At 60.4% G+C, this 16,303-nt stretch overlaps 1 protein-coding gene across 1 annotated transcript; it reads right to left on the bottom strand.

Moving 5' to 3' along the window:
- Positions 1 to 273: 273 nt before the first annotated feature.
- On the bottom strand, positions 274 to 3,199 carry LOC105067468 (homeobox protein MSX-3). The gene is made up of 2 exons (XM_010953064.3): positions 1,761 to 3,199; positions 274 to 1,097 (listed from the first exon to the last, which is right to left on the bottom strand). The coding sequence occupies exons 1-2, from the start codon at positions 1,954 to 1,956 to the stop codon at positions 667 to 669; spliced, it is 627 nt and encodes a 208-aa protein (XP_010951366.2). The 5' UTR covers positions 1,957 to 3,199; the 3' UTR covers positions 274 to 666.
- Positions 3,200 to 16,303: the final 13,104 nt, after the last annotated feature.

Genomic DNA, 16,303 nt, shown 5'->3' with positions numbered 1-16,303 from the left:
GAGACAGCATTTCACCTGAGGCTCTCAGGAGTTCTCTAGTAAAAAATAAATGAGAAATTTCTCTAAAATAAGCATGAATGTTTCCGTTGTCACTGGTGAGAAACCTAGTTAGTGAAAGTAATTAGTTTCATTTCTGCAGTCCCTGCACCAAACTGTTACTTCATTTTTTTGTTCGGATCAGTTTCTTCTCACCGCAGCCAGAAACAATCTATTGAGTTCTTCTGAGCCATGTGGTTACAGGAGGAAAGGGCATCGGAGTCAGGTCCACAGAGTAAACCTCAAAATACTTTATTGGCTGCTTTGTACAAAATGGGAAGCTCTATTTTGGTCCATTTCAAGGACATGCCACCATCTTTTAGGAAAGTTTGGATGGAACATGAGTTTTTTTTTTTAAGTTTTTAGATATCTGTAAGACACCCACAAATAGGCTTGCAGCATCCATTATAACACTGTATTAACAAAAACAAAACCCTGAAAAACAAGACAAAAAGAACACATAGACGCCCACGGACCACTAGGAGCCCCAGTGCCTGCCCAGGGCGCGAAAGCTGCCTGGGGTGCTGCTGGCGGGTGGGGACCAGTGTCCGGCCCTGGGACCAGCTGGCCTGGGTGGTGCAAAACAACACCCCCAGCCCGAGCCCTCTCTCCCCAGCGGACCCCCAGGCCCTAGGGCCTCGCAGCCCTAGGACAGGTAATACACGCTGTAGGCAGCCACGGCGGGGCGAAGAGTCTTGGCACGTGGAGCAGGGGGCCCGCCGCGCCGCCGCCATACACCGCCGGGGAGCGGTGAAGGTGGGCGCCCAGGGGGAAGGGTAGGGCAAATGAGGGCAGCAGCGGCTTGGCTGCAAGCTTCAGCTTCTCCAGCTCGGCCTCCTGCAGTCGCTTGGCCTTTGCTCGGCGATTCTGAAACCAGATCTTGACCTGCGTCTCGGAGAGGCTCAGGCTGCTGGAGAACTCGGCGCGCTCGGCGATGGACAGGTACTGCTTCTGACGGAACTTGCGCTCCAGCGCCAGCAGCTGTGCGGCGGTGAAGGGCGTCCGCGGCTTGCGGTTGTTCTTGTGTTTCCGGAGGGTGCAGGGTGGAGGGCTGGGTACGCCTGAGGGGAAGAAAGCATAAAACGGGCGCTCAGACGCCGGCAGTGCGCGCCCCTTTCCGACACTCCCAGATCCCTGCAAAGGTCGGTTCTGGAGGCAAGTCCCAACCAACTCTGTGACCACGGCCCTCAGAGGAGAGGAGACCCCAAAAGTCTCCGTGGTACGAGAAGTGAGGCACCGCGGAGGCGGTGCGAGGAGAGGGGGGCCGCTGTGGACTCGGGCTCTGCCCCTCAAATCGGTGGCCCTGCGCCCCAGGGGGGAAGGTAACTCTGCCCATTTGGAGAAGTGAGGAGGTTGGGCGGGAAGCCGCCGCAAGAACTGAACGGTGAGCGCAGAGGCAACCATCCACCCGTTAACCATCTCGTGGAGGAGCGGGGACGCAAGGGGTACTCCGGCCAGAGAGAAGCCCGGGGTCTTGGTTTGCGGGCTCCGTCCCAGGGTAGAGCAGAAGCCTGTCTGGCATGGGGGAGCCGCTGGGGGATTTGCGTGCAGGAGGGGTCGGTGGACTCGTGAGGGCTGATTTCTTTCTGTGCACTCAGGCCTGCGCGTTAGTGGCTGGTTACTTTCCGAAGTTACGAGCGACAGCGCCCTTCCCGCCCTGGTCCTCCGATCCTTGGCCAGGCAGGCTCCTCTCGCGGCCCAGAACCGCGCGACAGGGCACTTACGTGGGGAGGATGAGGGGGCGACCGGCGGGAACCAGGCCCCGTGTTCCGCGGTGCCCCGCGGCCTCTCCTCCCGGGGTTCCGCGCGCTCTGCCTCCAGCAGCGACTGGACGCTGAAGGGCAGCGAGCCGGGCCCCGCGCGGTCCCGGCCGCACGTCCTGAGCCCAGCGGGGTTCATGCCGAGCGACGCCGGGGCCATACGATATGGGGGCAGCGGGCCGTAAAACTGCCAGGGCTTGGGGGCGCGCCCTCCCTCAGTGCCCTATAAAAAGGCGGCGCCCCTTTCATGCCCAGCTGTCCAATCGCCGTGGTAGCTGCGCGCGGGCCTAGGCGTCCATTGGTTTCGCTGGTCGGGGAGGGAATGCGGGGAGGGACTGCAGGGAGGGGCGGGGCGCCGCATTGGACCCATGCTCCCTAGCCCGCGCCCGCCTGGCGCATCCCTGCTGGTTTTGCAGCGCCGGGCTGCCTCTCCCGGAGCGCTAAGACCCGGCCGGCGCTCCTCTTGCCTGAGAGGAGGCTGGGGCACCCGGGGAGCACCAGGGGCTGCCCCCAGCCTCCCCACGCGGAGGAGCCCACAGAGGGCGCGACCTGGATGAGGCGCTGTCAAGGCGCAGGTCGGTGACCGCGCGCGGATCCTGCGATGCAGAGAGTTCGGCGCCATCAGAGGCGCGGCTCCGGCGGCTCTTCCCGCTGCGCCTCAGGCCGGAGTCGGAACCCTCGGCGCAGGCCTGCTGTGACCCAGGCGCTCTTTCCGAACCCTGAGGGCCACTTTTGACCGACCCCGCGTGCGGATTGGGGATTGTGCTTCTGTTGCCTTGAAGTCGGGCAGGGGTGTCCTGACCCTGGGTGGCCTTTCAGGCACCTGTAGCTGCCCAGCGCTCTCCCCGGAGTCCCACGGCCTGGCCCAGGAGCAGCAGCGGGGCGCAGCGACGGCCCCTGGGCAGACCCTGGGGCCGCGTGGAAGGCCGCAGGGCCGACCCCTTGCCCGCCTCTGACGCAGGGCTTGGGACACAGGCAGGGCGCCTCCGGCAGCCCCTGGTCAGGGGCGCGAGATCCATTTCTGGGTGTTGGATTTACCGTCAGCCTCTTTCGTTCCACACTTGCTCCACCAAGTTGTCTGGGTACCCGTGACCTGGGAAAAGCTCCCCGACACGAGCTTCAGGCCGACCTGGCCGCGGGGCTGCTTTCGGGATGTCTGTAGACCAGGCAGCGACTAGATCCCCAACAGGGCTCAGCGAAGGAGGAGCCAAGGCCGGACAGAGACGTGTGCTTATTCGGATTCGTTTTCCAAAACTGGACCAAGCTTTGGTTTAAAAGCCTTCCTAGGTGCCGCAGATGAGGCTTCTCTCTGCAGTCTCTCCCTCAAGGGAAGATTCCCCGAATGAGTTTTAGAATAAATCATGAGACTGGTTTGCGGATAACGACTTTATGTCAGATTACTATTTCAGAACACAGAAACAGCGATCTAAATCGATACGTCTATTTTTGAAAAACCAAAGTTGCTTTAATGAAATCTAGCTTTGGGGAGCACTCTGTCTGCCAGAGAAATTCAATTAGAAACTTTCTCTCCATGCAAATTTAGAAACAAGACTGGAAGGGGCCTCAGACCCCTCCAGGGCTCTTTCTAAATTCCAAGATGGATTGCCCCTTTCTAATGTAATAAAGATGTTCTGAGTTGATTGAAGATAATTGCATCATTAAAGCACCTTCTTTGAAGGCCTCTCTCCTGGTAGTTTATCTTTAGCAGGCCACTCTCGGGAGTGTTCGAAGAATTTTAATGAGGATGACAGCCAGCTGCCCCCTCCTGCCCCACATCCACTCAGGAGAAGGAGGCAACTGGGTAGGGAAAATGGGACTTGGGCTGTGGCCTGGTGGGGACATGGTGTTGTGGGGCAGGTGCAGATGCCCACCTCCAGGACAGGTGTCTGAATGGGTGTGTGTCCCTCCTGGCAGGCTGGGCCAGAGATGACCAGGCCCCTGCCTGGCACTGGTTCTTTCCCTGGAGGGAGGGAGGATGTTGGGGTGGAGAGCCCCTGGGCTTGAACCTCAGATCCCAGACCGGAGTGCTCAGCACAAACAGGGCCCCAGCAGCAGCAACTTCCTAGGGTGGGAGGTGGGGCAGGGGATGGTGGGGTGAGAAGGAAGGGATCTCACTTCCGTCAACATTGCAGAAACCTGGACCCCAGGTCTAAGGGAGCCTGTCACCGTCTCTGATCACCAGGAGGGACGAAGATGCCAGTGGACACCTGTCTTCCCAGCGGCCCATGAGCAGGTCAGCCAGGTAGAGTGTGGGGACAGGGGGCCAGGCACAGCCTCTGGCAATGGGCCCTGCTTGAGGCTGGTAGGTGCACCCTGCCTCCCCCGTCCAAAGTGAGTTCCTGAAATGATGGCAAACCCCCAAAACTTCCCCACTCAATCCACACCTGGGTAGGTACTGTCCCCAGTTGGAGTGGCATTGTTCCTACAGTTTGCTCTAAGCCATGAGGGGACAGGAGGTCAGGCAAGGGCCGGGACGCTTTTATTTCCTGTGTTCTGGCGCCTTGTTTTGGTGCTGATTTTATAGGGAGCAGACACATTGTTTGCTTCCAGAATGAATGATGATGACAGACACGGGGGTTCAGAAGCCCTGAGGGGCCTCCTCAGTGGGGTCAGTGTGACGAGATGACGCTTGAGAATGGGTTTAGTTTTGTAGGATTTATCCAGCCAAGTTTGGAACTGGGCAGGACTACAAGAGAAATGTTCTCCCTCCTCTTGAAAGCTGGTGGAGGGGAGTGTTTGATGCTGCAGTGGTGAGGTTACGTAGAGCTCATTGCCAGATGGTGCCGCAGGACCGAAGGTAACAAACACTGCTGAAGAAAGCAGCTGTCCCTGTTTGGATACCGACAGCAGGTGTCCAGCCTGGATGCTGTGTCTACGGTGGCGTCACAGTTTGCACCCAGGGGACCACTGCTGGCCTCCCATGGAGGCAGCTGACTAGGGCGTCTTACTCCAGGGCAGGACCACCCACTCCCCTGGGCTCCTTCCAAAAGCTGCACTTCCCAGACAGTGTAATCTCCAGGGGAAAGCCAAGCAGGAAGGGAGCCACCTATTTCTGCCTCATTCTCTGTGCCACTGCCATCAGCTGAGGCCCAGCCAGCCTCCCATTCATCCTGAAAGGCCAGGGCCACTCCCCTCCTCAAAGGCATCTGGGTTGGAGTCTTTGACTTTTTCCTTCTCAACTTATTGGAAACTTGCTTCAAACACAATCGCACTTTACCCATGACCCTAGCCAGAGGGGGACCAGGGGACGGGAGCTCCAGCAGCCAGTGGGTGTAATAAAGGAGGGGCAAGTAGGACATGAGGTCCCCCTCCCCAGGTGGATGCTTTGACATCACTTGGGAGAGGAGCTGCTCCCAGTTGGAAGAGATCTGAGCTGGGAGACCTGTCAGATGAAGGGAGGCTGAGGACGGAAGCCCTGGGACTTGCTCTGCCCACATCTTTCTTTTCCTCCTGTCCCATCTCCATCTTCTCTCCCAATTCACTTTCATACTAACTCTTTACATCCAGGGCTACAAACTTTGCCAAGACTCCTGATGGGGGTAAAATCAGGGGAGAAGCCCCTCTGTGGTGTGACCCCTCCCTCTAGAGCAACGGATGCATGTCATTTTGTTGAGAACTGAACAACACCCCCACCTCAAGACGTCTGCAGCCTAATCCCTGGGACCTCGGAATGTGACAAAGGCAGGGTTAAGATCGTTAATCAGCTGCCTTGTGCTTGGTGGATGTCCTGGCTCATCCGAGGACACTGCCAAATGTGAGGGTCCTTGAGGGGCCAGAGACACGGCAGTGTGGGGAGGACTTGGCCAGCCACAGCTGGCTTCTGCAGGTGGCCTCTTGAGGCCCTGGCTTCCCTAGAGTTTTCATCAGGACCAGCCCAGCCCGCTGACACCTGATTTTAGCCCAGAGAGACCCACTTGGACTTTGGCACCAGACCTGTGCAGTAGTAAGTCTGGGCTGTTTGCAGTTGCTTGTTACAGCTGCGGTTGGAAGCCAGTCTCCCTTCCAAGGCACCTCTTATCACCCCTGCTTCTATGGGAGAAGAAGGTAAGGCTTGGAGAGAGGAGAGATGTGGTGGGGTGGAGGTGGGGTCAGATAGGATGGGAACAGCCCTGTGTGACTTGATCTGAGTGTTTTCCTCCGTGCACTACCTGGGGTGGTGGAACTGGCCCTCTATCCAAGGGTCAGAGGCAGCAGACTCCCTGGCACCTGGGACCTTTGCTCCAGTGTCAGCTTTTCCAGAGCCCAGGCTTCCCCAGGGCCTCCTGAGCCTCTCTGCCTCCTCCCTTGCTCTGCTCTGCTTGCCCAGAGCCGTCCCGAGCCCCTCCATGGGATGTGCTCACGGTGCCTCCACATGGCTGAACCAAGACCCAGGTCCTCACCAACCAGACCATGGGATGGACGGAGGCTGGTGGTTCTGTGCCTTTGTGAGGACCCGGTGTACCTGCTCCTGTCCACTCTGAGACTGGCCGGGCAGCCCACTGTGGGCACCTCAGAATGCCTGGGCTGAGCTGGAGGGTGGTCCCCAGGCTGGATGAGGGCCTTCTCTCAGGGGCAGGAAAGCGAGTTCTCCGAAGGGTGGAGTGGGGCCCCCTCCCAGCTCTGCCAGCCCCAGATGCTGCCTCTGCACGTCTCTCTGTCCAGTTGTCCCTGCTTCAGTCTCCCTCTCCATCTCTGCCTCTCTTATCACCTGGTCCAGGGCAGGACTCTTGCTGAGCTGATGGACAGGTGTGACCAGACACACACATGGAGCCCAGGCACCGGGTCAGGGCCTCAGGGCAGGCTGAGCACACGCTCTGCTCCCCACCTGCCCCCCATTTCTCCGGAGGCCTTGCTCCCATCCAGGGCCCTGGCCTGAGCCTCCCTGGAATGCTGCTCTGTCCTTCCAGCAGTGGGAAGCGCTACCACGAGTTCTCAGCCGACACCCCCACTTGCTGAGGAACTGTCCCTTAAACAGATTCCTGGGCCGGGATGCCTGGCCGCCTGAGACCTCTGCCAGGCCAGGGGGCCTGGTTCTGGATGCCCGGCGGACCACAGCCCAATGGCTGGCTCACCACACATAGGATGGTCACTGCGGTCAGGCCTCAGGGAGTGGGGAGTGAGGCAGATCCGGGGGGGAGTACCTCAGTGGGCGCCCCTGCAGGTTTGAGAGACTCCGTGTGATCACCTCACCCACCCACACTAGGGCTGCTCTGTGCCCCTCACTGCACACCCCTGCAGGGCCGCCAGACCCGGGGAGACTTCCCTGATGACACAAGCAGCCCCGCCACCACCCAGCCCTCCTGGCCTCTGTCCCAGTCCAGCTGCACCAGCAGACAGATGAACAGGCTTGTCTGTGGGAGGGATGAGGCTCTGGAGCTCGAAACCCCATTTCTCTCCTCACAGCTTCCTCTTCTTTCCTTCCCGCCCTGACCCTTGACTCGGGCAGCTCAGGCTCATCGTCCTTGGGGGTGACAGGCCCTGCCCTGCTGGGGCCCAGGTGACCTGGCCTCTGGAGCTGGCATCTGAGGTTAGAGAGCTGTCCTGCTCTCACTCGCCTCCTGCTGACAGAGCTGAGAGGTGGCCCGGGATCAGACTGTCTGTGTCCAGTGGGGCTGGGCCTCCGTCTCCTGGGGAACTGGCTGTGGGGGATCGGGCTGCAGGGCCGGGGCGGTGGGGGGCCTCAGAGAGCACCAGGACAGCAGTGGGCTCGCGCCTGGGCCCCGCCCCCGCCTCTCCTGGGTGAGGGGTGGTCCCGGGTCTGGATGGGGGTGGGGGTAGAGGTGGGGGTAGGAGCAGGGCTGCCCTGGCCCACCCTATGAAGTCCTTTGACCTCCCCCACCACGAGCTGTGTCACTGTTAAAGGGATGACGCAGGAGTGATGGACAGAGGTGCTGTCTGGGGGTACCAACTCAGCAGCATGGGTGGGGAAGGAGGCAGCCCAGACCGCACCATGGGAGAGACAGAGGAGTCCTCCTGTGCCTAGCCCCTCCCCCAGGAAGGTAGAGGGTCTGATTCAGCCCAGCCATGTGCTCCCCCTCCCGAAGGCATCCCTGCCACCCCTGCTGCCCAGAGGGGGCCCCACCTCTCGGCTCCCAGACGCCTGGCTGGGCAGCAGGCACTCGAACCTTTACTCGAGAAGCTTGTATCCAGGCTTCTGCTGGCACCAGGCCCCTTTACTCATGGCCTGGCATCATCCAGCCAGGCAGGATTCTTCCCAGGCATGCCCCACTGGGTGGGGGAGTGCTCAAAGGGCCTGAATAAACAGGCGGGGCATTTTGGGGACAATGGGACTTCTGGAATCAGGACCGGCTTTGTGTGTTGCTGCTGCCACTGGGTTAATGAGCTGGAAAACACAATTGCTCTTCCCGGGCTGTGAAAATCGCTTCAGGGCAGTGGAGTCCACTTAGTTGCTGGGAGAACCCAGAATTGATTTCCTTTGTCCCGAGGGCCCAGCACAGCCTTGCAGAGGCCACAGGCTAGGTGGGGCCTCCTCATAGGAAGACCCCAAGCAGCCCAGGCTTTGGAGGGTCTCTGAACAAGGCCTGGATCCCAGGAATGAGATGACTTTAAAAACAAAACAGCAGATGCCTTTCTCCTGTCCAACCCCCATTTTCCAGAACCCTCCCCTGCTTTGGGGTGGTGTGACATAGCCTTCCCACACAGGGTGCTGCCCCAGGAAGATGACACTAGGGACCAGGACCAGGCTCCTGACCCCCCCACCTCTCCCTCTCGGGGTATGGACACTGTGGGAGGTGCCTGGGCAGCCTGGCACGTGGTAAGCCAGGGGCAGACCAGCCCCTGAGGCCCCAGGAGAGTGATGGTCACTCTTAGCCTTGCCCCTCTCTTGGCCCCAGGCCACGGGGCATGCTGTTCAGATGGACTGCAGGAAAGCCCTTTGAGGCCTGAGGTCATGAACACAGAACAGGTCTCTGAACAGAAAGTGCCTGACCTTTTGTGATGTTTCTCATCTTTCAGGCTGACCCAACGTTCAGCTTTAGATCTTCATGAAGTTTTGGAGGGCAAGCTTCTGAAAACATCATGAAAGAACACTTTCTGGAGCACAGTCTGTCCTCATGAGGTGGACAGGGCAGGAGGTGTTCTGAGAACTCTCACCTCGGTTTTGCTGAAGAGGCCAGGCAGGCACTGAGGGTTGGGGACTGCACTCAGGGGCTTCCCCTCTCTCTGCTGAAGAGTGGCCGGATGCCTGGACCAGGCCACCAAGGAGCCACTGAAAGCGGTCCAGCCGGACCTTCGCGAGAGTCCAGATGGCTTCTACTTGGGCCTGGAATTTCGGGGGTGAGACCCTGATTCCAGAACCTCGTTCCTGTGGTTTCCAGACGCCCAGAGGAGCTAGAAGTGATTTAAGGAAGGCCTGCAAATCCTAGGACAGCGAGGGGTGTTGAGGGGAGCGGGCCTCAGCAGGGGGGCCTGTGGACTGTACATGCAGAGCAGAGCACGACCCTCAAAATGTGGAGAAGAGAACCCACAGCCGGGACCACGATCCCTCACTGCACTCTCCTTGCTCATGCGTGGACCTGCACAACTAGGTGGTTTCACAAGTGTAGCCTTAACTTTGGAAATCTTCCTTTCCTTCAGAGGTTTTCTGTTTCCTCCTCCCTCCATCCCAAGGGAAGATCTCCTTTTTCCCCAGTAATGAGGGACATCAGACTGTTGCAATGTCTGGCCAGAAGCCTGACGTTGGGTGAGGTGCCCGGAAGCTCCTGCACGGAGCTGCCCACCCACCCACCTGCCTAGGCCTTGGGGCAGTGGGGCAGGTCACCTGGCCGGCCAAGCCCCTTGCACTTGGGGCAGGTGGAAGGTTCTAGCTGCCAAGTCCTGCGGGCAAGAGCTGGAGTTGGGTGGTGCCCACGTCTCAGACGCCACCCAGGCTGAGCTCACCTCCCCGCATCACCCAGTGCTGTGCTGCCTCTGGTCACCCCACCCTCCTGGCACTCGGAGCTGACCCATGGCAATGGACAGGAGGCATGTGCCAAGTGCCAGGTACAGATGGCACTCAGAGTGGGTAGGAAGAGGGGTCAGGGGAGGTGCAAGGGGGGCTGGGAGTCGCATGCCTGATTCTAGTCCTGGCTCTGCTGAAGGGCTGTGGCACCTGACCTGATGTCTTAATGTCTCTGGGCCTCAGTTTCCTATTTTGTCTCCCCTAGAGAAGTGGAAGCAAACTTACAAAGAATTCCATTTGTTGTGGTCATTGAAGCCCATGTCCACTTCCCTTTTACCCCATCTGGTCAGTCAGGCCCAGAGGCACCGGGGGAGGGCAGGGAGCCAGCAACAGGGGCAGCCAGTGGCCTCAGGGAGCAGCAGCAGGGGCTCCTGAGTCCTGCTGCCCAGAGCGAGGGTAGGGGGCATCCCGTCTGGGCCTTCAGTGCCCTGGTGCCCAGTGCAGCTGCCCTGGCCTTGGAGGGAAGGGCACCCATGGCCGGCCTCCAGGTCAGCTCTGTAGACAGACCCCTCTGTCCACTTAAACACAGCTTCTGCAAAAGTGCCCTCTGCCCTCCCTGACCCACCACACAGCAGAGGCCACTCCCAGCCAGGGTAGGGCAGGAGCTCAGCCTCTGAGCCTCTGCAGGAGGCTTCTGGGGCTTGTAATCCCGCCTAATCCTGCCTCAGATCCCCTTGGGCAGGAGGAAGGCCACACACAGGATCCGCAGGCCCATGTTGGTCCTGGGGACAGGCCAGGGGAGGGGCCCTCTCCAGGCCTGAGCCCCTCCCCTGGGGGACCTGGGGGTCTGGGTCCAGGCCCAGCGCACACAGACCTGGAGCTGGGAGGCAGGTGTGCCGGCACAGAAGGTGACGTCAACCTGCCTGGTCCAGGCCCAGGCCCAGGGCCAGAAAAAACCAGAGCTGGGGCCTCCCCAGCTCCCTGGGTGAGAGATACTGGGGGCCTTACAGGGTGTTCTGGCATTTTGGTCCACACTGGACATGGACCCTGCTTTGAGAAGTGCATGGAAAGGGGGTTCCTCTCCGAGCTGATGGCCTCCATTCCTAAAAATGGCCAAGCTGGAGGACAACTTTATATGTGGGCCAAATGGGCCAGCTCCAGAAAGGCGTCCTCCCCAGCCCAACCCCCTCAGCCCCAGCCCATGCCAGGTGCGCCCCAAATTGCCGGGGCCCTGTTAGCCCCCACAGTGGCCGCTGGGCAGTGCCTGGACCGCTCCAGGGAGAGGGAGTGAATGAGGGGCAGCAGGGGGCCAGATGGTCACACCAGTGCACTCCCAGGGCACCCTCCCACAGCCCTCCAGCTATGATGAAACAGGAGAGGGACGCCTGGGAGGCCTGGTTAACAAAGAGTGAAGTCTGAGCAGACACTCTGCTGCCAGAAACGCTATGCGGACAGAGGCAGGGTTAGGGGGCCTGTGCGGTGGGAGGTGAGGCCATGCAAGCAGATAGGGTAGGGGTCCCTGGAGAAAGGGAACCAGGCATGGCTTTCTTGACAGAAGGGAAGCCATTTTATGGGCTAAGCCTGGCCACAGTGCTTGCCCTTGAGCAGGTGTCGATCATTAATGATCTCAAGGGGACAAAAGAACACACAAACAAACTGTTATCGGGCAAGATAACGTGTCAGTTGTCGAGTCTTCAGTTCTGTTCCGATGGCAAAGATTAGCTGAGGCTGAACCACCAGTCCACTGACCCTCAGGGAGGACGATGCTGACCTTTTCTAACCCTCGTGACTTCAATCAACCGAAGCTCAGACTCTGTCGACCGCCCAGGTCCCCTCACAAATATGCACGTCCCCTTAGCTTAAAACTTCGCCAGCTTTGCTGCTCCAGGGGACACCACTCTGCTGAACGTCCCAGGTGTTCTGCCTACCTGCTGCGAGTAACAGTAACTGCTTCCTTCTCCTGCGCTTTGGCTTCGCTGTGTCTTCTGGCTCGACACCCACCCAGAGGCCAACCCAGTTTTCAGGAACAGCCAGAGAGCAGAGGAGGATCACGGGTCATCGAAACCATGGTCGGGACTTTGAGTTTTGTGTTTGTTCTGCTGGGGGGTGGGGTGCAGGCCAGGCATGGAGCTTCAGGCGCTCAGGTCAGAGGGGCTGTGGTAGCTCTCTGTTCCCGCCCAACAGACCACCAGCAGCCCAGGGGGTGGGATGCAGTGGGGGCTGCAGGCAGGAGCTCTGCAGAGATGTGGGGGCCGATCGGGGCCTGACAGGAGCCAACGGAAGCCCTCTTCTTGATCAAAGAGGACGGGCACTGAATTGTGTGCCCTGGTGGACAGTTCACGGCCCAAGGCTTGCTGTGTTTGAATACAAGCTGGAATGGAGAGTCATCAACTATCAAGTACCTAGTTTAATCCTGGTCTGAAAGGCCACTTAAGACTGAGCCACTGACAGAACATCTTGGCAGTGGTTCCGACTGCCCAGTCCTGGAGGAGGAGGGCGGCTGGGCAGCTGTCTGCGCCCTAGGCTTCAGTCAGGACAGACGGGGGAACACTGTGGTGTTCTCAGGTGGGACAGGGGGACAGGCACAGAGTTGGGGGAGGGGGAAGCTCACTGCCAGGCCGGCGTGGAGGGCAGCACCTGCCCACCTGGGACCACGCAGGCCCCAGACAGCCATCCTGGGTCCCAGTCTGTGCTCAGCAGCCACAGAGCCCCTGTGTGTTGGACCAGCCATGGACTGGGCCTTGTCCAGAACCAGAACATGGGTAGTTCTTTACTCCCTTGGTAGCCAAGCCTGAGTGGGGCTCCCATTCCGTGTGCCCCTATCAAGTTCTTGCCCCTCAGCCCAGCACCAAGTCACTGGACCGTCTCTGGGGCACGTGTGAAATCCTGGAGGGGTGTCCAACCAAGAGCCGGCAGCAAGGAGCCCACTGTGCCCGGGAGCTGAGCAGGGCTGAGGCTGAGGGCACCATGTGCTCTGACAGGGTGGGGAGACTTGCTCAGGGTCGGGGGCAGCAACTGGACCCTCAGCCACGTCTCCAGGGGGCTAAGAAAAATCTGAGGATGTCCCGGGCCTGAAGACTTCAAGGGCCCAAGCCCTTGCTGCCAGTGACCCTCATTCACCCAAGACAAGCAGGGCTGGGTGGTCTGTGGCCACACAGACCCAAGGAAGGACAGTGCTTTCAGGTTCTTGCCGGTGAGGAAGCACTTGGATGGTGAGCTGGAGCCCAGGGGGCAGCAGCCACACCCTCTGCACCCCATGCCCACAGGACTCTGAAGGGCACTTCACCCACCCACGACAGCCAAAGGGCTGGCTCAGGCAGCAAGCTGAGGCTGGGACCCAGGTTCCTGGTGGTGAGCAAGCTTGGGGGTCTCTCTAGGGGGGCTCCCCAGTGTCCCCAGGGAGGGTGCTTTGGTGAGGAGCATTTCTGTGGTCCTGCCTCTCCCCAGAGAGTTCCCCAAGCCAGTCTTGCTCTTCCTCCACTGGGTGTGGGGTTAGGAGGGCGCTGGTGCTGACCTGCGGGGAGACAGGGGAAGCCCATGCAGGCGGTGCTCCTGAGTCAGTTAGGTGTGTTGGGGGAGGGGCTGTGAGCAGACACCCACCCCAGATCTGGGGTTGCAGAAGAGCGAGTCCTGAGCCCTTTGGCCTTGGGATTTGGTTGCGTGCCTTTTGTTCCCATGGCAGTCTCAGGAGACAGCCAAGGAAAACCAGGTCCCCTGACTCAGGGACTCTGGGGCCACAAGGGCAGCCTCGCTTCAAATCCTCCTTCAAGATTCCTGACCAGTTAGTTCTGGCTTTGTAAGCACTTGGATGGTGAGCTGGAGCCCAGGGCAGGCACTGGGCAGGGGGCGGTCGCGGGTTTCTCAAGGGAGAGCAGAAGCTCGACCCCAGCTTCCCGGCCGGAGTGCCCTGGAGTCTGGGCCAGGAGAAGCGCCCTTGGGGCCGGGGCTCCACGGCGGACTGACCGCCACACTCGAGTGAGCGCCGCCCTCCAGGACTGCCGGCCTCGCGCCGGAGGCCTCTTTGTCATGCACATGAGGGCACCGAGGCTGAGACAGGGTCCCCTTCAACACAGAGTCACCGATGAAGAGCACTTTCTTTCCCAGTCTGCGGGCTTGGCACATGCCTGCTGTTTCCCAGTGGCCTCGCATTCAAAGAGTCCGGTCCCCCATTCTTTGTCCCCCTAGGTGCCCGGCCGACAGCCCCTGGCAGCTGCTGCGCTTTCAAAGGCTCTATAGAGCGTCTCTGCAGGTGAGCCCTCATGCCAGGGGCTCCCGTCAAAGGCTCTTTGAGACGTCACCGCCGAGCGGGCTCGGGGCGGGTCGCGCTCACAGCGCCCGCACAATGGCCTCGCCGCTCAGCGCGACCCCGCGCCCCGCCCGCGCGCGCTTCCGTGGGGAGTCCCGGGTGGAGGCGCCAGGCTTCCCGTGCTCCGGCCATCTCCCCCCCCCCCCGCCTCCCCACCCCTCCGCCGGCCCTCCCCACTTGCGCCCCTCTCCATGTCGCCGCACAGCCTCTGCGGCCTCCCCCGTCCCCGGCCTCTCCCCACTCCGCCCTCCGCGTCCTCCGGCCGGCCTCCCCTCCCTCCCCGACCCCGCCTCTCGCCCTCCACTCCTCCCCTTCCCGGCCTCCCGCCGCCCGCCCGCAGTAATTGCTCCTTTGAAACCCCAGGCCGGCGTCGCGGCGCCCGGAGCGCTCCCACCCCGCGAGCGGGGCTGCCGTCCGGCCGCTCGGTTTCAGCTTCTTTTCACCCTTTCTGTTTCAACTTTATTAAAACCAGAGGGGCCGCCGGCACTTGGGGGCGGGGTCGTGGCCTGGAGGGCGGGGCCTACGCTCTCGGGGGGGGGAAGCCCCGCCCCCGTCCCGGGCCTCTCCGGTCAGGCGCGTGGGGGCGGGGGAGTCCAGGTTGCCTCTGCCAGGCCGCGCGTGACCAGCTGCCGTTGGGTCCGAAGGTGACCAGGTGACCCTCCCAGGACTCTGGTTCTCCTGGTTGTTTTGTTTTCGGTGGTTGCTGAAAGAATGAGAAGGGGAAGGAGAGAGAAAATCCGGAGAGTTTTAGAGGACTGTGCTACCAAGCCTCCCACCCTAGTCTTCCTGGACCGGACCTCAGGCCACAGAGGCTGTGCTGAGCCCACCTGGATGGATGGAGGGGGGTGCATGTGAAGGACTCCATAGGTCCTGCCCCTGTGAGCTCCAGCTGGTGGCTCAGGGAAGGGTTTATTTTGGGGTTCATCTCCTATTCCCCCAGCCCCCAGCTCTGCCTTCTGGGGTGAGGGCCTGGCCAGCAGACTTGGGGGTCGGGGGAGTTACAAGGGGGGGGGTACCTACTGTTTGCACATGTGTTCCTGGGACGGCTGCAGGGGCGCAGAGTGTGTGGTGTAAAATCACTTCATTCACTCATTCATTCATTGCACAAACACCTGTGGGGCTTCTGCTGGTATGGCCAGGCCCTGGAATGTAGCTCTGGGAGGGACAGACTTGTCCGTGGCCCTTGGGAAGCCAAGGGATGGCTCTAGAGAACCACCCTTTGTGGCTTTGTCCCCAGCGCCAGCTACACCCCAGCCCCAGGCCACATGTCCCCAGGCTACACACCGAGTTTTCAGGCCCTGGAGTCTGAGGTTTGGAGTCAGTCCTCAGGTGCTCTGGGAGGTCAGGAGCCACTGTCCAGGAACTGGGCACCCGCTGGCCCAGGACGGGGCCTAAGTGGGCAGTTCAGACGGCAAGTGCAAGCCCAGTGGTCACTTGTCGGAAGTGCATCCACTCAGCCTCCCAGGTCAGACAAAGCAGGGACACTGTTTTGTTGGTAAAATGTGAAGTGTGATGTTTATAAAAAAAATGTTTATTTTTGGAGTAGTTTTAGATACATAAGATATAGCAAAGGTGGTACAGAGCATTCGGTGGGTTCCCCTGCACCCACACCTGGGAAGTTTGCTTGTGAATATGAGTGTATTCACACTTTGGAAGCTTAGCTTCCCTGCAGGGAGGAGGGTGGTCAGGACGGCAGGTGACTGAAGGGTCCTGCTGCCCTGAGGCCTCTGGGCAACCTGTCCTTGGTCCAAGGTGGGTGAGTGGTGGGAACCCAGCAGGGGCTGCAGATGGCTGCAGGTGTGGGCAGCTGAACAGGTGCAGCTGCTAGAAGAGGATGGTAGAGCTGGCTGCTCAGACCCACGCCTACTTATAGTGAACTCCCATCCCCACCCACCATCTCGCTCTCCCTCCTCTGGGCAGGGTGACCACCGACATGCATGGGAACGCTGTCCTTGCTGACTGGGCCCCTTGCCCAGGAGCACACGCAGACTGCAGCCTGACAGGGGGTGGATCCTGGGACCAGGTGTGCAGGCAGCTCTGGGTGGGGTCCGGGCCACCAGAATTCCCCAGGGCCTTCCACGGTGAGCAGCCCCCCAGCACCTCTGCTCCCTGCCCAGGAGATGGCCGCCTGTAGTTAGCTCCTAGAATGAGGGTCCCCCCAGGCCAGTCTGAATCCCTGCCTCCCCGTCCTCTGAGAACACGCGCCCTGCCCCCTCTCCCTCGCCCACCCTGGTTTCCTCCCTGCGGCCTCTGAGCCCTGGACCCAAGGGGTTTGCCAGCAGCTGCCTCTTGTTTCCTTATCCAGAGGGCAGGCCACAGCAG

Source organism: Camelus bactrianus, chromosome 11, assembly GCF_048773025.1.
Source record: "Camelus bactrianus isolate YW-2024 breed Bactrian camel chromosome 11, ASM4877302v1, whole genome shotgun sequence".
Classification (NCBI taxonomy): domain Eukaryota; kingdom Metazoa; phylum Chordata; class Mammalia; order Artiodactyla; family Camelidae; genus Camelus; species Camelus bactrianus.
This window is presented reverse-complemented; position numbering and strand designations above follow the sequence as displayed.

What these genes read in the sequence shown, in the direction of transcription:
- LOC105067468 (XM_010953064.3), bottom strand. Translation starts at nt 1,956, where the DNA reads ATGGCCCCGGCGTCGCTCGGCATGAACCCCGCTGGGCTCAGGACGTGC. An exon ending in CGCCCCCTCATCCTCCCCAC is followed by an intron (nt 1,098 to 1,760) that starts GTAAGTGCCCTG and finishes TCTTCCCCTCAG; the next exon opens with GCGTACCCAGCCCTCCACCC.